At 33.3% G+C, this 18,869-nt stretch overlaps 3 protein-coding genes across 5 annotated transcripts; all 3 read right to left on the bottom strand.

Moving 5' to 3' along the window:
- Positions 1-553: 553 nt before the first annotated feature.
- On the bottom strand, positions 554-5,816 carry LOC105971538 (two-component response regulator ORR22). 3 transcript variants are annotated; one of them, XM_012996388.2, is made up of 6 exons: positions 5,022-5,816; positions 3,665-3,817; positions 3,170-3,529; positions 2,988-3,064; positions 1,645-2,544; positions 554-904 (listed from the first exon to the last, which is right to left on the bottom strand). In XM_012996388.2, exons 1-6 carry the CDS (start codon positions 5,155-5,157, stop codon positions 836-838), a joined length of 1,695 nt encoding a protein of 564 aa, XP_012851842.2. In that variant the 5' UTR covers positions 5,158-5,816; the 3' UTR covers positions 554-835. The 3 variants fall into 3 exon arrangements, with proteins under 3 accessions (XP_012851842.2, XP_088679824.1, XP_088679823.1); XM_088823698.1 differs by lacking the exon at positions 5,022-5,816 and adding an exon at positions 4,613-4,728; XM_088823697.1 differs by lacking the exon at positions 5,022-5,816 and adding an exon at positions 4,373-4,633.
- Positions 5,817-8,935: 3,119 nt separating this feature from the next.
- On the bottom strand, positions 8,936-12,249 carry LOC105971518 (uncharacterized). Its single transcript, XM_012996372.2, has 9 exons — positions 12,001-12,249; positions 11,348-11,432; positions 11,145-11,219; positions 11,004-11,040; positions 10,284-10,428; positions 10,040-10,146; positions 9,791-9,856; positions 9,239-9,368; positions 8,936-9,167 (listed from the first exon to the last, which is right to left on the bottom strand). The coding sequence occupies exons 1-8, from the start codon at positions 12,080-12,082 to the stop codon at positions 9,261-9,263; spliced, it is 705 nt and encodes a 234-aa protein (XP_012851826.2). The 5' UTR covers positions 12,083-12,249; the 3' UTR covers positions 8,936-9,167; positions 9,239-9,260.
- A 1,434-nt stretch (positions 12,250-13,683) lies between these two features.
- On the bottom strand, positions 13,684-14,973 carry LOC148767668 (protein FAR-RED ELONGATED HYPOCOTYL 3-like). Its single transcript, XM_088824745.1, has 4 exons — positions 14,909-14,973; positions 14,551-14,820; positions 13,956-14,462; positions 13,684-13,846 (listed from the first exon to the last, which is right to left on the bottom strand). The coding sequence occupies exons 1-4, from the start codon at positions 14,971-14,973 to the stop codon at positions 13,684-13,686; spliced, it is 1,005 nt and encodes a 334-aa protein (XP_088680871.1).
- Between the last annotated feature and the right edge of the window lie 3,896 nt (positions 14,974-18,869).

The following is an 18,869-nucleotide window of genomic DNA, read 5'->3' as shown; positions in this document are numbered from 1 at the left end:
TTTGCCCACATAATTAACGCTTCTCTACTATCACACACAATACCACGTTCAAAGACATGACTATGATCGTGAGATTGTTCTCTTAGTTCCTGCATAAACATTTGAAATTAAAAGACAATATATAAGGGATTTCATATGAAATAACACGAAATGTAAGCTACAATTTCGTGTAAAAACATACGAAATAAGAGCTTCCATTTCGTACGTTTTTCTACGAAATGTAAGCTTTAATTTCGTATGTTTTTCTACGAAACAAACAACAAACGATTTTAAGACACATTTCGTATAATATTACGCAAAATGGAAGTATATATTTCGTGTGTATAACACGAAAGATCTAAAAATGTTGGAAATGAACAAAAAACGTGTACTTTCACCTCAAAATCGAAGCCGAATAATACTTGTGCTCTAACTGATATTGGTCGAAAAATTATTGAATTTGAAACATTTCAAGAATTAAAGATTGAGAGTGTTTGAGAGGGGGTTTGGATAAGATTTAGAAAAGAAAAAAAAAAAAAGAATTATTTTGCATTGCGAGTGATAAAAACCAGACTGATAATAGCAAACCCCTTATTTATCTCAGTAAGAAGGAGTTGAGAGAGTTTCTCCTCCTGACAATTAACACCAACTGCAACTCTAAAATGCTATTCTCAATTGCAGCCCCATATTTAAAAATTAAACATGAACATGAATTTACTCTAAAAAGATTCTTCTTCAAATAAAAAGATAAACACAAATGAAACATATAGACACAAACTCCTAATTGAGAAATTACATTTTTCTCCTTTCTTTAATCTCCTGCAGCTAGCCATGATAAAGAGTGACAAACGGAGCCTCATAAACACGGTCCGAACGAATAATCATCCAATCCAAAGCTGCCATTTTGTACCCCTTCATCTTGTTCCTACACATCAATAAATAAAATAAAAATAAAAACACAACATTAAATAATAATAATAATAATAATAATAATAATAATAATAATAATAATAATAATAATAATAATAATAATAATAATAATAATAATAATAATAATAATAATAATAATAATAATAATAATAATAATAATAATAATAATAATAATAATAATAATAATAATAATAATAATAATAATAATAATAATAATAATAATAATAATAATAATAATAATAATAATAATAATAATAATAATAATAATAATAATAATAATAATAATAATAATAATAATAATAATAATAATAATAATAATAATAATAATAATAATAATAATAATAATAATAATAATAATAATAATAATAATAATAATAATAATAATAATAATAATAATAATAATAATAATAATAATAATAATAATAATAATAATAATAATAATAATAATAATAATAATAATAATAATAATAATAATAATAATAATAATAATAATAATAATAATAATAATAATAATAATAATAATAATAATAATAATAATAATAATAATAATAATAATAATAATAATAATAATAATAATAATAATAATAATAATAATAATAATAATAATAATAATAATAATAATAATAATAATAATAATAATAATAATAATAATAATAATAATAATAATAATAATAATAATAATAATAATAATAATAATAATAATAATAATAATAATAATAATAATAATAATCGTACCCGTTTGATCATAGCATTCATCATATCATCCAATGGATCAAAACCACGAGAAACAAACCCCCCATGCATCTTCGGCTGCTCCAAAAGGGCAAAACCGTCATTACCACCCATTCCTCTCGATTCCGTTGCCAATCTGCCATTCACAAACATTTGCATCTTCTCGTTAAAAACTCCACCACCCTGGTCCAAATCCTGTCTCAAGGGAGACAACACCGCACCGTTCGAAGGGTTAATCAAACCGTTCGGCATTCCAAAAGTACTTTTCGAACCGTGCCCATAATTCTGCATTTCTCTACAATCCTCCATAGGTAAAGCAGCCATGGTGGTCGGAGAAATAATATCACAAGGGTTGTTCTGTAAATACGCACCCCCCGAAAAACCATTATGCCTCGAGCTATTGTGAAAAGTTGGCTCGGTGGAAAGCAACAAATTCTGCTGCATGGCAGAACCGTTATTATTATTAACACAAGCATCGAAAGATTCCGAGTTGTAAGATGGAATATTCCCGAACCCTCCTACGCCGTTGAAGCTCACGAGATTCTGCTGTAACTGATCGAGCTCTAATGGAGATGGAATTCCTTGAAATAAACTAGGGTTTTGTGTCGAGGGTGAGATTTTCGAGATTTGGGCGTGATTTGGTTGGATTAGGGTTGATGGGGTTATAAGATTATGGAGGTTTATATTATTAGCAGGGGTGTTTAGCCGACCGAGCATGGTTCCGTTTGTTGTGTAATGTGATAAGGGTGCGTTTGGCGTGAGTCTTCCTTGTGCGGATAAAGTTCGATAATCTTCGAACGGACCCATGCGCATGAAAGGTGAATCTTTAATTCCGAGTGCAGATGCCATGTTTGCTTGCTGATTTGCAACTGAACTAATTCTCCTCAGGTATAGCCTATACTTCTGCAATAATTAGGAGAAATAAAAAATTCAAGAAGTACTTAAAAGGACTGATGTATAGAATTAACGTCTCGTTTGGTTGTAAGATTAGCCCTGATTAGTTAAGTAATTAAACATCGTTGATTAACTTTTCGGGCCGGCCAGTAATCTTGACTAATTCGGTTTTCATGAGATTATTTAATCTTATCTTGGGAACCAAACGAGGCCTTAAGATATAATATTTTGAGGCCTCGTTTGATAAGCTTTATACATTTACTATTATCCGTGGAAAAATTGAAAATATATCCGATTAAATCATATACCATGTAGTCACATAGTTTCGTATCAACCGAGTCTTGAATTGTACCGAATATATTAATGACCTCGTCTTCTTAGTCATATAATCGATGAAAAGATACGTCATTTACGCAAAGAAACGAACAAGAGAAGGTAATAAAATTAGTGACCTGGAGATGGCTCGCCACGTTTTCCCGTGTCAGCCCTTCGACATTCATCAGGTCAAGAATCCGTTTTGGCACAGCCTCTGCAATTTACGAAAAAGGAATTATTATTACACACACGTGAAAAATGTGCAAAATAACCGAAAGACATGCATGCAAAAAAAAAAAAAAAAGGAAAAGAAACTTACTTTCGATTCCCAATTGGTTCACAGCTCCAACAAACTTCCGATGAAGCTCGATAGACCAAACGACACGTGGCTTTTTCTGCGACGAAGGGTCGTCACTTTCGTTCCCATTATCTTCACTCACGTCTTCATCTTCTTTCCTCTTTCTGCTGAATTTCCCATTCTGATCTCCATTTTGGTCCGCGTTTGCATTCTGATCGCTCGATTTATTATTCTGGTTTTTGGGTTCGAATTTTTTTCTTCTGAGTACGTGTTGCCATATATTCTTCAGCTCCTCGATTCGAACGGGTTTGAGCAGATAATCACAAGCACCGTGAGTAATCCCTTTCATCACGAGTTTCGGGTCGCCATTTGCTGACAACACTGTAAATTGTAAAAACGATTAGAATTGAAATTTAAACAAAAAATCTCGAATTTTTTGTTTACGAAAGAAAGAAAAAAGGAAATAGGAATATTACTTTTGTACGAAAGAAAGAAAAAAGGAAATAGGAATATTACTAATAACGGGTAGATCCATTTCGAGACCGACGAGTTCGAGAAGCTTGAAACCATCCATGTCGGGCATATGGACATCGCTTATGACTACGTCGAACCTGTCTCTGTTTTCCCGTAACATCTTCAAAGCCATTCTTGCCTGACTGGTTGTAGTAACTGTCGAAAAATCGAAGAAAAAAAAATATTTCATGTAAATTCGGAGCATTGGTTCGTTTTCAAAGATCCAACAGAAAAAAATCATTACATATATATTGAAAAGGGGAAGCAATTTGTGAGATTCAAGATTCATCAATGAAATCCGATTTAAAAAAAAAAGGGTGAGAAAAGCGTTTGATTGTCGAGGAAGAAACGAAGACCAAGTGAGCATAGGACTAAATTAATTTTACTCCAATTGCATTAATCGCCATAGGGTACTAGGTATCAAGTTCAATCTAAGACAAGGACCCAAACACACAGAGAACAAACGAAAGTCGGAACCATTGAAATTTATGAGATTCAAGATTCATCAGTGAAATTCGAATTAAAAACAGTGAGAAAAGCGTTAGGTTTTCGAGGAAGAAATGAAGACGACGAAGTGAGCATATCTTTAGAAATAATCGGAAAGGGGCTAAAATTAATTTCACTACGATTGCATTAATCGCCATAGGAGGTATGAAGTTCAATCTACGACAAGGACCCAAAACACACAGAAAAACAAACGAAAGGCGGAACCTTTGAAATTTCTGAGATTCAAGATTCATCAATGAAATTCGATTTAAAAAATGGTGAGAAAAGCGTTTGATTTTCGAGGAAGAAACGAAGACGACAACGAAGTGAGCATATCTTTGGAAATAATCGAAAAGGGACTAAATTAATTGTACTCCAACTGCATTAATCGCAATAGGGTACTAGGTATCAAGTTCAATCTAAGACAAGGACCCAAACGCACAGAAAACAAACGAAAGTCGGAACCTTTCAAAATTTATGAGATTCAAGATTCATCCATGAAATTCGATTTTAAAAACGGTGAGAAAAGCGTTCGGTTTTCAAGGAAGAATCGAGAAGGGACCAAATTAATTTTACCCCCAACTGCATTTATCGCCATAGGGTACTAGGTATCAAGTTCAATCTAAGACAAGGACCACAAACCACACAGACAACAAACGAAAGTCGGAACCTTCGGAAATTCGGCAAGTGGAACAACTGGATCCACAAAATCCATACCCTATGAAATGTTCAAGAATCTCACAAAAGATTGGAAACCCAAAGACAGAGAAACAAGCAATTACACTCAAAGTCAAACCAATTCAAGAATTAGCAACAGATTTTTTATATGAAATTAGCAAGGAAAAAAATGTCAACCATTAAGAAGAACAAATACCGTGATACTGGCATTTCCTAAGCAAGGTATCGAGCAATTTCAAGCAAATGGGGTCGTCGTCAACAGCAAGAACACGCAGACCCACTGGAAAATTGTCGCAATTTTCGTCGCCGCCCCTAGTTTTCTCCACAGTCATCTTCTTTTATCCACAATTCCAAACAGCCCAGATGAAAAAAACCCCACAAATTGAAGCCTAAAAATCGAGTCTTTTTATAAAAAAAAAAAAAAAAAAAGCCAGAAGTCGCTTTCTTGAACTATTCTACACAAACCCAGATGCCAAAAGCCTCTCTCACTGTAAATAAATCGAAGATTCGTCACTAATTGAGGGAGAAAAAAAAACACACACACACACAGAGAACTACACCGTGACTGTGTGGTTATAGAGAGAGAGAGAAGAGAGAGAAAAGACAGGGCCAAGACTTATTTGAAGTAAGTAAAGCTGTACATATGGACAATGATGATGGTTTTCAACCCAACAAAATACACCAAAATCGTATCAGTTGATAGTCTCTCTCTCTCTCTCTCTCTCTCTCTCTCTCTCTCTCTCTCTCTCAATCTCTCTCTCTGTTATGTAGATCTTTTTTGTCGTTGGCTTTTTTCTCCCCCCTTCTGTTATATTAGTGAATGATGACAAAAGGGCAAGTATTATTATTGGTAAAAAAAATATGGATATAGATACAGATTAGTGTATGTATTCCATATCCATGTGTGTGTGTGGTGGGAACTGAATAATTGAAGAGACAAATAATGGAGGTTTTTTTTTTTGTTTACAGTAACTTTTTTCCTCTCTCTATCACTTTCTCTCTCTAAATCTGAAGCCATATAAGAAAGCATGCAATTTTTGGAAGTGGGAGACTTTTTGGAGGGGCAATTATTCACTGTGTAGTTCCCACCAAGAGATCCCATACACCCACATCCCATAATTATATTATTGTACTTTCCCCTCAAAAGTACAATTATGTAAAGCCACCATTTTTCGACACGTTGTTCCTTTTTTTGGTGTTCATATTTTTGTCATCTTTTCCACGGATAAATAATGTTGTTTTGGAAATGTTTTAAGGTTGTCTCTTATCAATGATTTGGGCATTCCTTCCTAATCACCCTCTAATTGGATGAGGACTACCCTAATTAAGAGCTCGTTTGGTTAAATTTATATTAAACATCTGATAAGTTCATACGTCTAATAAGTTGTTTTAAAAGTTGATATGATATTACGTCTTATTTTTATAATTAATTTTTAAAATATTTGAATAATGAACTTATAAGTTGTTACATTTGATAAAATGTCACGTCCGATAAGTTATGTTAAAACCTATTTAATTTTTTTTACCAAACACTTTGGAAGAGCTTATAAGTTATATTATAAGTTTAACCAAACACTCTTCAAAATTTTAAGGGTGGTGGGATTTTGAATGAATTAACTGCAATATTTTCAATAAATTCTAATATTAAATGAAATGGGAGACCATCTTTACCGGCACTACACTTAGAATTATTTAAAAAAAAAAATATTATTAGTGAACTAAATATGTAGAACTTCACCTTAATAAGGAAAATCCTAGATTTATGGCACAAATTTACTTGAAGGGTATTTGTGTCTTTTTTGTAAAAGTTGGTGAATAAAATACTCATAACAACAGAATCTTGGTAATAATTTAGGAGTTGAATGTTAAATTGCTAATTATGTATAATTTTCCTTTTTGTAGTAATCATTTCATTTACAGCTTCCAGCTATACAAAGTTAACAACCTATTTAATTTGAATAATAGCAAGAGCTTAATTAAGCCTAAAAGCAGTATAAACCACCATCCAATGAGAACACTTTCTCTAGAAGGTTATTCTTCTTGACTCATATTCGTACTATGTAATGTGTGTTGATTAGAATGCTAATTTTGCAAAAAAAAAGATTCATTCCTTGTAAAGATTGTTATAAAATATCCAATTTCTTATACTATAATATATACTATATAGGCGACCAGATTCATTCTTAGGATTTCAGAGGCTCAAGGCAAATTTTGTAAAGGTGGTTGAAATGGAGCTCATTGTATATATAATTAAACATTAATATAGAAATAAATGAATGTTGATTCTATGTGACATCGTATTAACATCAAAATAAGGACTAAAAAATGCGATAAACACATAATTGTCTCAAATTGATATACGTTTAGTATTTCAAATAATATAGTTATAACTATTCGAACTATTGAAATGTACAAGATCTGATGTCATTGAAAAATAATTCTTCTTAATTACTTTCTGAGCTGCAAAATTACTAACCAATCCAGTGAAATCAAGTTTTTCGGTCAAATTTTTTTTCAATGAGAAACATAGTTAATCCAGTTAGTAATTTCCTAGCTCGTGGCTTATCGAAGGTAGTTGATTAACTTCAATTTTGAGAAATTTCTTTATGCAGAGGCAACTACTATTGGTAGATATAGGTGATAAAACAACTAATGCATTATAAAAAAAAACTATCATTCATCTCTTTCAAGTAATTTGACATTCTAATTGTTATTTATGCTTCTTTTCGGTAGGGTTTCACTCAGTACTCTTAGTTCATTAAATAAATTTCTCTGTCAATATCAGATTCTATATCATATTTAAAAAAATATTGGAACTTAACAAGAAGGCTTTAGACACTCACCGTCAATCGATTTCCACTTCTTTAGATCTAACGAAAATTCGAATTGCCATTCAAACTTTTGAAAATCTTCAAATATCCCTCTTAATGAAGAGCTTCATCAACAACAAACACGAAAGTACAAATCTAAATGTATCCTCTACTTATGTAGCCGACTACAGTATAGTAAACTTATCGACATAACATTTAAAAAAAAAATTATAATGTTCACTTTCGTGTAAAAAATGAAGTACGAAAGTGTTACGTGCTAAGCGAAGAAAGAGATGAAAAATGGAGGAAAACACTAGCGGAGTCAGAATTTTAAATTCAGAGCGCCAAATGTATTAAAATAATTTAGGAGGAACCATTAATACTATTATGCAAGTTTTATTTATTTATTTCTACATATAAGAAATATTGGGGGCCATGGCCCCTCTGCCACCGGAGGGAAGGTAACCCTCTGCAGGAAGATGCCTTCACAAATCACAATATTCATTCTCTCAAAGAGTGAAAAGGACTCTGGAAATGATTGTACTTGGCATCAATTTAAGTTGTACCATGACAAAAAAAGGTACAAGCATGTAAAGCTTGGATGTACAACTGTGAAGATTAGCTCCACGTTTCGGAATCTGATTAGCTGGCTGTAAAGGGCTTACGTAGGACCACTCCAGATTCTCATAGAATATAAGATTTGGCACCCTTTTGCTTCTATAAAGTTTGTGAGATACGTTTGTCGCAGCTTATAAATTATAATAATATGATTTTTCGGCTTGGCCCATTACGCTTCAAATAATAATAATAATCTTAATTATAATAATAAATATAGTGGAATATATATAAATTCATATACGTATTTTTTATTTATTTTTTACTTTTATCAATTTATAAATCATAAATGTTAGGTATTTTCAATAAATATTACCACCGCTACCAATTTCGGACTTGCCACTAAAATGATATAAAGATTTTTGCTACTAAAATGTGTTCCAATGTTTTGAAAATTACCAAAAAAAAAAAAAGAAAAAAAAAATATTCAAAAAAAAAGGAAAACATTTTAGCCTCCATTGATTACCAAAATAAGATTAGTCAAGATAAAATTAAATAATCTAATAACAATCCAATTATTTTATCGGACCCCAAGACATCCTACAAAAAAATCCCTAAAAAGAACGATAAATTGTGATAATATAATATTTGCGAGTTGACGTACCAACTTATTGAGATACCAAACATGAAACCAAAATCTAATTATTTAGTTAATAATGGCTAATCTACCCATCCGAACGAAGGCTTAGGCAACATAGCATCCATTTCTCATGTATATTTCAAAAAATGATTCCCCAACTTTTACGTGTCAATTGATACAAAAACTTGGAAAATGTATAACAATCTCCATAACAGCTTGCAAACTATAGTTATATCGAAAAAAAAATCAAAAAAAAAAATTCAAAAATCGTACAGGTGACCTTCAGCGTATAGTCCAAGGAAGTATGCCTTGTTCAACATTTAGGATTCTGCAAAACCTGCAATCGAAACGAAGTTTAGAAAAAAAAATAATTAAAACGGTGGAACCCTTGTCTGAACATTTTATTACCTTGTCTGAAACTCGAGAAACATTAGGGGGAGTCTACATTTGCTTTTTGTTTCATCCATTCAACAAAATTATCGAGAAGTAAAGGCCACGCTTCTCCCGTATCGTAATTCGCAAGGTCCGGAAAGCTTATCTGAGAAAGAAATACCGCCTTATAATAAAATAATTGAATAAACTAGAAGTCCCGTATATAAATCATACACAGGACAAAAAATTAAAAATAAAAATCATAGCTTAATTGGAACAAAGAACCAACACCTACTTTTCAGTTTGATGCAACTTAAAATAAAAAACCATACGATACAAACCATATATAGTAGAACCTCCATAAATTAATACTCGATAAATTAATAACCTAGATTAAGTAATAGTTTCTCTCAGTCCCGACTTGGTGAAAACATGTTAAATTATTAACTCAATAATTTAATAATAAACTATACATATATATATATATATATATATATATATATATATATATATATATATATATATATATATATATATATATATATATATATATATATAATGGTGCAAATCAACGCATTAAAAATTAACCTCTTGGCAAAATCGAAGAAAGTTTGTCCACTGATCCATATTCATCACCTTGTAGTCACTTTGGATCTGACATCAGAACAAATAATCATTATCCAGGTTAGGGTAATTCGAGACAGCCAAAATATATATATATATATATATATATATATATATATATATATATATATATATATATATATATATATATATATATATCAAAATTAAATAAAAAAAAAAAAATTCATAGTAGGTTAACGAGAAAATAAATACCTTAAGAAATTTAATGAATGAATCAACTTGGGGCTGATATTGGAACCCTAAAACCATATCTATTAATATGCAGGTGCTATCGATGTCTAAACATTTCTGCTTTTCTTCTGAAAAGAGTCGAACAGATGTGTCAAATTTTAGGAACAAAATATTATCCGAGGCACAAGAAAATAACAAACAGAAACTTGCAACAAAAAAACAAAAAAAAAAAAAAAGGTGCAGAACATATTCCGTAAACGCAAACCTGTTAGACAGTAACGGAAGGCATAGTTATAGAAGTCCACGAAATTATCGGACTTCAAGACGTCTTTCTTCAGGTCCGGTAGTGTTTTCTTCAGTTTATTTATAGTATCGACTTTAAGAGCTTTAAATCCTCGTCGCCATTCATCCTGCGTATTAAGAATAAACATTTACGGATAAAGCAACACCACGGCACGACGTGACAAATGTACAATGTTCGAATTATCTGCAAAATCTTCTCAAGTTAAGGAATTCCCATAAGTTTCTCTTTTCTTTTTTTCCTTCACGAGAAGATTCAATGATTGGAAAACCGAAGAATACAAACACACTAGCTTATTACACGCGAATTATTAAATATTTTTTGGACAATGTACAAGCCCTAGTACACGCAAAGGACATCTACAATCCTATCAAACGCATAGTCGAAAGAGATATGATATATTAATAATCATAATAGCCTAACTGCCTAAGGCCTTGTTTGGTTGCCAAGATAAGATTAGCCAAGATAAAATTAAATACTTTAAATGAAACCCAATTGTATTATTGGACCTTAGAAGATCCAATAAAAAAACATGCCTAAACGGAATGATAACATAATATTTGCGGGTCGACCCGGCAAGTTATTAGGGATACCAAACATCAAACAAAGTCCCGTTATTTAGTTAATCATGGCTAATATCCACAACCAAACGAGGCCTAAATGTTTAACAGAAACGGGACTCACCTGAGTGAAATATCCTTGCTTTTGAGCATTCATTTTCCTTAAAAAAACAAGTGAAATTTGTTAAGGCTCGGTTTTCGTAGCAAAATAACGAGTAAATCTCGAGGCAAACTTGTACGATCTTTCTACAATAAAATAGCTTACCAAGCAAGCATCAAAATCCTGACATCGGTATAATCCACCTGTAAATCAGAGCATAATTTCTCGATGCCTTCTGGGCTGTACGACAAAATTTAGAAAAATAAGATATTCTGATTTTGTCGAGCAATCCTCGGAAATAAAAGCACGTTCACTATACATGTAACAATAAATTGATAACGACAATATATAATCGAAAAACTACTCACTCAATTATGGCCGAGGCTGTATTTGCGTATTTGTTGTAAAGTTCATCAATACGTTCTTGCAACTTCATCGCAGCTTTACTCGAAGCTGAAAACCAAACGTAAAGACAGTGTAACTTATTATGGACGTAATTTAAAAAGTATTCATCGAAATTCCGTACTGTTCGTTAACGCATTGTGCAAAAGAGAAAAATTACGAATTTTCCCTATTTACCCGATCCGTACGGTAAAAGAATCCGGGCCAACTGATTGATAAAACCATCGACATACCCTACTCGGATTTCGATTTCAAGGCAAACTATGCTTAAACTACTCGATAAGAAACGAGCTTAGCTGGTTGAATTTGTTATCGAATTTCAAAATCCAAAATTCAACTTAGATTCACTAAACTTCAATTTCAGATTTAATCGAAAGAAAGTGAAATTCAATTCCAGTTAGACCCTATATTTTCACTTCATCAAGAAACAGAAAATTAGCCCTAGTCCAGGAATCAATCAATTTACACGGCAACAATAAAACCCAGAACCAAGAATTTACATTCAATACCACGGAAAATTAATCACAGCAAAAAAAAAAACATTATATTTGAAAAATAAAATATGCAATAAATAAACACACAAAAAAAAGAAAAAGAAATTGCGCAGGGTAGAATATACCAGAACGAACAGAATCGGTGCGAACACTTTTCACAGATTCAGAAGTTTGATGGTCGGATTTTCTCTTGGATGCCCGAGTCATCTTTCTCTTTGTTGATGAACAATTTTCGAAATTTATTTATGATTAAAAGAAAATATATGGGCGTGGCTTCAGGAGAGGTTTTCTCGGTGTGTGCTGATTTATACTTTTTTGGGGTGGAAATATAGAAGGCGCTGGTTTTCAAGGGGTCCGAAGGAAAATTAACATTTAATTTAGGATGTTAGATCAATTTTTTCAATTTTATTATTTTATTAGGCCTTGTTTGGTAAGTGTTATTACTGAAATGCTATTCATAGCGCAACTTTTACCGCCTTGCAGTGCGATTTATTTCATTTGTAACTTTCCTAAAAAAACAAATTCGCCCGCTATTTCGTGTATTATTACACGAAATCCACTCAATAATTTCGTGTATTTTTACACGAAATATAAGTGTTTATTGTTATAGAACACGAAGGACGAAACTGTTGGATTGAAAAAAATTGCCTATTTCGTGACAAAACCCACGAAATTGTACATCATATTTCGTGGAGTTTTCCACGAAATTGTACCTTACAATTCGTCGATTTTTCCGCGAAATATAATGTAATGTTTCGTGAAATTCAGTACGAAATCACTAATTGATTTGTTTTTTAAATTAACCAATTTATTTCACACACTCAAATTGACCTAAAAATTCAAATACAAATACAAATTGAACTAGAATTCAAATACAACTACAAATTGATCTAAATTTCAAATACAAATACAAATTTAATTAGATTTCAGATACAACTACATATTGATCTAAAATTCAAATACAAATACAAATTGAAATAGAATTCAAATACAACTACAAATTGAACTACCGGCCAGACTTTAATTGTTACAAATTGATCTAAATTTCAAATACAAATACAAATTCAACTAGATTTCAGATACAACTACAAATTGATCTAAAATTCAAATACAAATACAAATTGAACTAGAATTCAAATACAACTACAAATTGAACTACCGACCAGACTTTAATTGTTCGTACAAGAGTAGTCGGGGTTTGTACATTTTGAGTAAGTGCCTCAGGTTTTTAGCTCCATGGTGTACCCATGCCGGATGGATTGGTGGTAGAGGACTATTCGCGACCAAATTAACAAACATGAAATGATTGTTGTGCAATGTCACAACAATCATACATGATAAGTGACCACTGCCAAACAAAGGAAGGTAAGTCATACTCCCTACTTGAGTCAAAAGTACCACTAATGCACTATATCTGGTAGCAATGGTCAATCCCATTTCATTCTTGTCCATCCAATAAGCTTGTGGACAAGGCCCTGAGGTCCAGTCACACTTGCGTATGACCTCAACGTATCCGGTACTGCCAAACATCGCCGTGTACACATTAGCATGCTCGTATAACTCAATAAGCAACTCCCCTCTCACTTGCGGCCATCTTTCTTGATCCCCCTACGCGGTTTGAGCAACGCACCGGTACCCACAGTTGCCATCCGCCATCACGTTAACATAATCTTGAATAAGACGGACCATAAATATGGGCACGAAAGAATAAAAGTCGATTCCTTCATGTGCAGATATTGTATGGGCAACAGATTCTTGTGTGGGAATACGAGATGCGTAACATAACAAATCAAACCCTGAAAACACGGTCATGCTGCAGTATGCTTCCTTATCTTGGATGATAATGAAAAATCGTACTTCAGCTGACTAATTTGGATATAAACTTGGTCCCGAAGTTTGCCTTGCACGTTATCCAGACCTCCGGTCGAAGCATTTAACCAACCCTTCGCAGAAGAATGAGCACTCTCTACCCTATCCAATTACAACAACAATCAAAGCATACAACGATCATCAAATTACAAAATAAATATTATTTTTATATAATATATTTTATCATTTAAATAACTAAAACATGTAATACCTATTGGTGCTCGTGTTGCCAAAATAATACACATTGCGAGTATAGGCTCGAACAAACTTCTTCTTGTATATCAACCACGTATCATTCAAATACTGTATCAGTCTATGATGCCCTGCATACCGTCCAACAATTTCATTGTAATTGTAATGATACTCTTCTTCGGTTTCTGATTTCACCAGCTTAGCCCACAGCCCACGTCGAAATATTAGACCTTGGTCTTTGTTGCCTCCCATAAATTTCGTCGCATTTGCCTCAACATTTCTGTTTATATGGAATATACACAACATATGATACGAAAATGGGAAGACATTTGGCAGTGCTTTCAAAAGACCCAACTCCCAGTCTGTCAAGATCGCATCAGGTTCGACACCATCTAGCAACTCTTTCAAACAATTCAAAGTCCACTCGTAGGTGTCTGCATCTTCATCCGACATAAATGCAACAGCAATTGTAAAATTCTTCCCAAGTGGAGTTATCCCAATTATTTCCAAACGAGGCATAGCATACCTACAACAATGTTGTTTTTACATATTTAAACAATACAATACATTAAAACACAATAATCATAATTTAAACAATCGTAATTTTTACTTACTTATTGGTTTTGTATGTGCAGTCCATCAATATAACATACGGGAACAGCCGTAGTAACTTAATAGATTCGGGACATGCAAACATAATATCTGTAATCGTGTTGCTCGTTTCACTATCGACGCGATGCCAATATCGATACTCGCCTTGTTGAAAGTTATGCATCATAAACCGAATAACAGTCATGCCCTCCATTTCCTCAGATTTAATCTTGGCCAACTCATTGTAAACATGCTTCATAGAGGTTTGTATCGTCGGATCATCTTTCTTCAATCTATCCATGATTAGGATTGGCTTCACGTGAGAATTTCGCAATTCTTTAATTCTTGCTTTCTGTTGTGGAGTTATACGACTAGTCGTACCTTGTCCGTGAGGAAACAAAGCCGGACGATGAGTATGCCTGCCATCGCTGATAGTCAACCGCCATTATTCATCAAACCTTGACTTTTTGCCAATCAATTTGAACGGACAACCACATTTTTTTGTTCCAGTGTTTCTAGGATCTTCCACATCGATATTCGTTTGTCGGCCATGTCCATATTTGTTACACGTCAAGTACTGTGCATTCTCCCTTCTAGACTGACAAATCAAACGGTGACAATGAATAACTGCAGTTGCTTTGGCCCACTTGATTAATTCTTCCCTACTATCGAACACAATATCAACTTGGAAGAAGTGAGAGAAATCTTCATATTCATTTTGATCAAAAACCGAGGGATCAAAATACAAATTGTCTTCGTAAATAAAAAAAAAGTTAGATACTTGCACAAAAAAAAATAATAATAATTACTAGGTATTTCGTGTAAAAGTACACGAAATTAATGTATACATTTCGTGTAGTAATGCACGAAATGAATAACAAAACAGTTTACTGCTGTTTCGTGTGGTTTTACACGAAATAAGAGGTATAATTTCGTAGTATTGTATACGAAATGACTGGAAAACACGAATATGGTGTTAATTTCGTGCAAAGCACTACGAAACGACTTGAATAATTTCGTGATATTCTACACGAAACGACTGAAAATCGAAAAAAATCACACTAAAACATAATTTTTTACCTCATTTACGGGATCGATATTGGCCATCTTGATAATCGTTGGGTTTTAACTGATTTCTACGAAAACAAATCACGATCTACAAAAGTCGAAATATTTGGAGGTTGAGAGGATTTTGTAAAAGGTTAAAGTGTTTTTTGACAAATGAATTATTTCGCACTGTAGCTGGAAAAAACCGCACTATGAATAGTAAACCCCTTGTTATTAACTCGTATTGACTTTCCCATCTTTTGGAGCAATTCTTTTTGCCCGGAAATTAAAAATTGCAATTTTTTCAGTTTGTCACACTTTATAAATTGAAAGACTTGATAATAATTAAAAAAAAAATCTTTTTCCTTTTGGATATTTCAATGATTTTTTTTTTATTTGCATTAATTATTACGCGTCTAATGATTTTCTTAATATGTGAGACGGAGAAGTATGATCAAGTAACAGGTTTTGTTGATTTTCAATGATTATTTGCATTAATTATTAGATGCGTGGTATGACCCTCATATTTTTATTCTGAACGAAATTTCTCATTCTTAGAATTATTGTGGATGTCAGTTTTTTGGTTCATCCCAATCGTACCCTTGTGTTTAACAGTTTCGTAACAGTTACTGACTATGGAAATAAATCATGTTTCTTCTATATAGTGTGTCAATTTTTTTCACTCCCATCATATATAATCTCTTCTCGTTTATATCTCAATATGTTTCTTTCTTTTCTCATATCTAGTCTCTTTTTATTTATCACAATATTTTTCTCTCTTCTCTCATATATAATCTCTTCTCTTTCATATCTCATTAATCACTTATCATCTGCAAATGTTCTTCGTCAGAGTATTACAAGAACCATCAATTGATCGTGGGAGGACGAGGGATTCTGAATTCGAGATGAAATTGCAATCTCATATTATTCTCATGATTTTTAAAGAATCGAGGGAAAATGATGTTAATCATTGATTAGTACTGAAATATAGTCTTCTTTGATTCAATTCAACTATGGGGATTGTTTCGAAATTCATTGCGTCGATGACCTCCAGTGTTGTAGCCCCCATAACATTCATCATCGTCACTAACTCCAATTTTTGTGACCCCAAGTTAGTGTTAGACGCCGACAATTCCATTAGCATACGGATCCTATTTATAGAAGATGTACAAGCACTATCACCTCATTCCATGGCTATTTAGATCTTCAAGTGATTACACTCGTGGTTAAGAGTCTAAAAGACATGACTCATCTAATTGATTTACAAGGAGTATACATAGTCCATAGATGAGATAAGTGTTGTAATTGTTAGAGTAGGTGAATTGCAAGCCAACTTTTGGTTTCGGTTTTCCTCTTACTTGTATAACACAATATATTTCGTATTAGTAAAAAAACTCAACATTAGTCACTTTATATATTTTGTCCTCATAAGAGCATAAATATAGACCTTAGAGTTACTCTAATATATTATGAACTGGTCTAGTTGAATCGTGAGATAGTTCATTTAGTATTGTAACTATTAAACCAATTCCTAGTCGATGGGTTACGCCAATAAGTAGGATGGTGGCTCCTTTTCGAAACTAGAACTTAGTGTATGTGAGATGTGTCTCATCAGCTACGGTGAAGAGACATCAGCATACTTGAATGGGTGCTCATAGTAGATGAATTCACTGAACTCCCTTGTCCTATAATCTCTAAGGGGTAAGTGGTTCCCATTTATCGAGAGGTTCTACGATTATAGTTGTACACCATTAGTCCTTGTCCTTATGACTTAATACATCACTGTGAATTCACTAGAGGAACAAATGTGTTGTGACATGTCCCTGAGTCTCATCGAAGACTTCTCCAAGTGCCAACGTTCGCACACTTTAAAATCTACTGGGGGTTTGTGCATTGTAGTTAGGGATTTGACAGCTTAAGTACATGTATGGATGTTCTGTGTATTCTTTCAGTATATATTCCAGTCTTCAGTCTTCAGCTGAAACAATAACTGGGGTGATTAGAGTAATGCGTTTCTCTTAATCACACACGAAAGGAATACATGACTTAAAAAATTCGCACAGTTATCAAACAAATTAGAGGTCACGATGGACCAATCCTTTAGTTCGATCAGGACATGTGTTGTCAATGGGACCATATTGTACGTCAACTGTAATTTAAGGTTCTTGCGGACACGTATCTAGGGAATCACGAGAGGTAGGTAGTTGCTAGGCACCAATCATTATTCGTTGGACATTAACTGATACGATCATGATTCTGATGAAAAATACTCCGTAAATTGTAATTTTGGGCTACGAGAAGATTTTGAAGAGGGAGAGTCTATTTTATTAATGGCGTTATTTGAGATAACCCCTCACTAGCTTATATAATGTGGGATATGTTAGAGTAGGTGACCAACAAGCCAACATGTGGCTGTGGTCTTTCGTATTTATTATTGTAATAAACGAACCTTTATTCGTATTAATGATAAAAGACCTTGGCATTCTATATCTTTGTCCCTTTGTCACAAGCATAGATATAGTCCTTACAGTTATTACAAGTACTAGTAATTGATCGTTAGGATCGTGAGATATTTACTTAAGTGTTATAACTGTTAAACGTGTTCCTAGTCGAAGGGTTACGCCACCAATGAGGATATCGACCTTTCCCATTAAGAGACTAGCACTAAGTGTCTGTGTACTGCATCTCATCAGTAAACGGTATTGTGATATCGGCATGCATAAGTGGGTGCTCGTAAGTTGACGAGTTCACTGAACTCCCTCACCCTAGAAATCTCTAAGTGGTTCCCAATAATCGAGTAGAGATATCTATGGTATAGTTGTACACCATTAGTCCTTATGACCTAGACATCACCGTGACTTCGCTAGAGGACCAGCTGTATCGTGACCTGTCCCTGAGTTCCACCGAGGACCATCCCAAGGGCCAGTGTTCGTGCAGTCCGAAATCTAGTGGGAGGTCTGTGCATTGTAGTCGGGGATTCGATCGCTAGAATACTCTTGGATGTCCTGTGTGTTCTGAAAGTTTGTAATCATTCTAAGTCTCTGGCCAGAGCTGACTAAGTGATGATTAGAGAATTCGATTCTCTAAGTCATGCACATAACGATTACAACACTTAGAACGATCGCACCGTCATTGAACATATAAAGAGGTCTCGACGAACCAATGCCTCTAGTTCAATCGGGACATATGTATCGAAGGGACCGTACTGTACGTTAACTATATCTGAAGGTTCTTGCAGGCACTTCATTTGTATCTAGGGAATCATGACGCGTAGTTGCTAGACGCCAATCTTGAT

Source organism: Erythranthe guttata, chromosome 10, assembly GCF_056151865.1.
Source record: "Erythranthe guttata isolate IM_541 chromosome 10, IM_541, whole genome shotgun sequence".
Taxonomy (NCBI): domain Eukaryota; kingdom Viridiplantae; phylum Streptophyta; class Magnoliopsida; order Lamiales; family Phrymaceae; genus Erythranthe; species Erythranthe guttata.
The sequence above is the reverse complement of the archived record's forward strand: the minus strand, read 5'-3'. Positions and strand labels throughout refer to the sequence as shown.

Coding starts and splice junctions, on each gene's coding strand:
- LOC105971518 (XM_012996372.2), bottom strand. CDS start 12,082: ATGACTCGGGCATCCAAGAGAAAATCCGACCATCAAACTTCTGAATCT. Junction 11,041..11,144: donor AGGATTTTGATGCTTGCTTG/GTAAGCTATTTT, acceptor TGTTTTTTTAAG/GAAAATGAATGCTCAAAAGC. Junction 10,429..11,003: donor AGCAAGGATATTTCACTCAG/GTGAGTCCCGTT, acceptor CTTAATACGCAG/GATGAATGGCGACGAGGATT.
- LOC148767668 (XM_088824745.1), bottom strand. CDS start 14,973: ATGGCGGTTGACTATCAGCGATGGCAGGCATACTCATCGTCCGGCTTT. Junction 14,463..14,550: donor TGCACATACAAAACCAATAA/GTAAGTAAAAAT, acceptor ACATTGTTGTAG/GTATGCTATGCCTCGTTTGG. Junction 13,847..13,955: donor GGCAACACGAGCACCAATAG/GTATTACATGTT, acceptor GTAATTGGATAG/GGTAGAGAGTGCTCATTCTT.
- LOC105971538 (XM_012996388.2), bottom strand. CDS start 5,157: ATGACTGTGGAGAAAACTAGGGGCGGCGACGAAAATTGCGACAATTTT. Junction 3,530..3,664: donor AATGGATCTACCCGTTATTA/GTAATATTCCTA, acceptor TACAATTTACAG/TGTTGTCAGCAAATGGCGAC. Junction 2,545..2,987: donor ACGTGGCGAGCCATCTCCAG/GTCACTAATTTT, acceptor TAATTATTGCAG/AAGTATAGGCTATACCTGAG.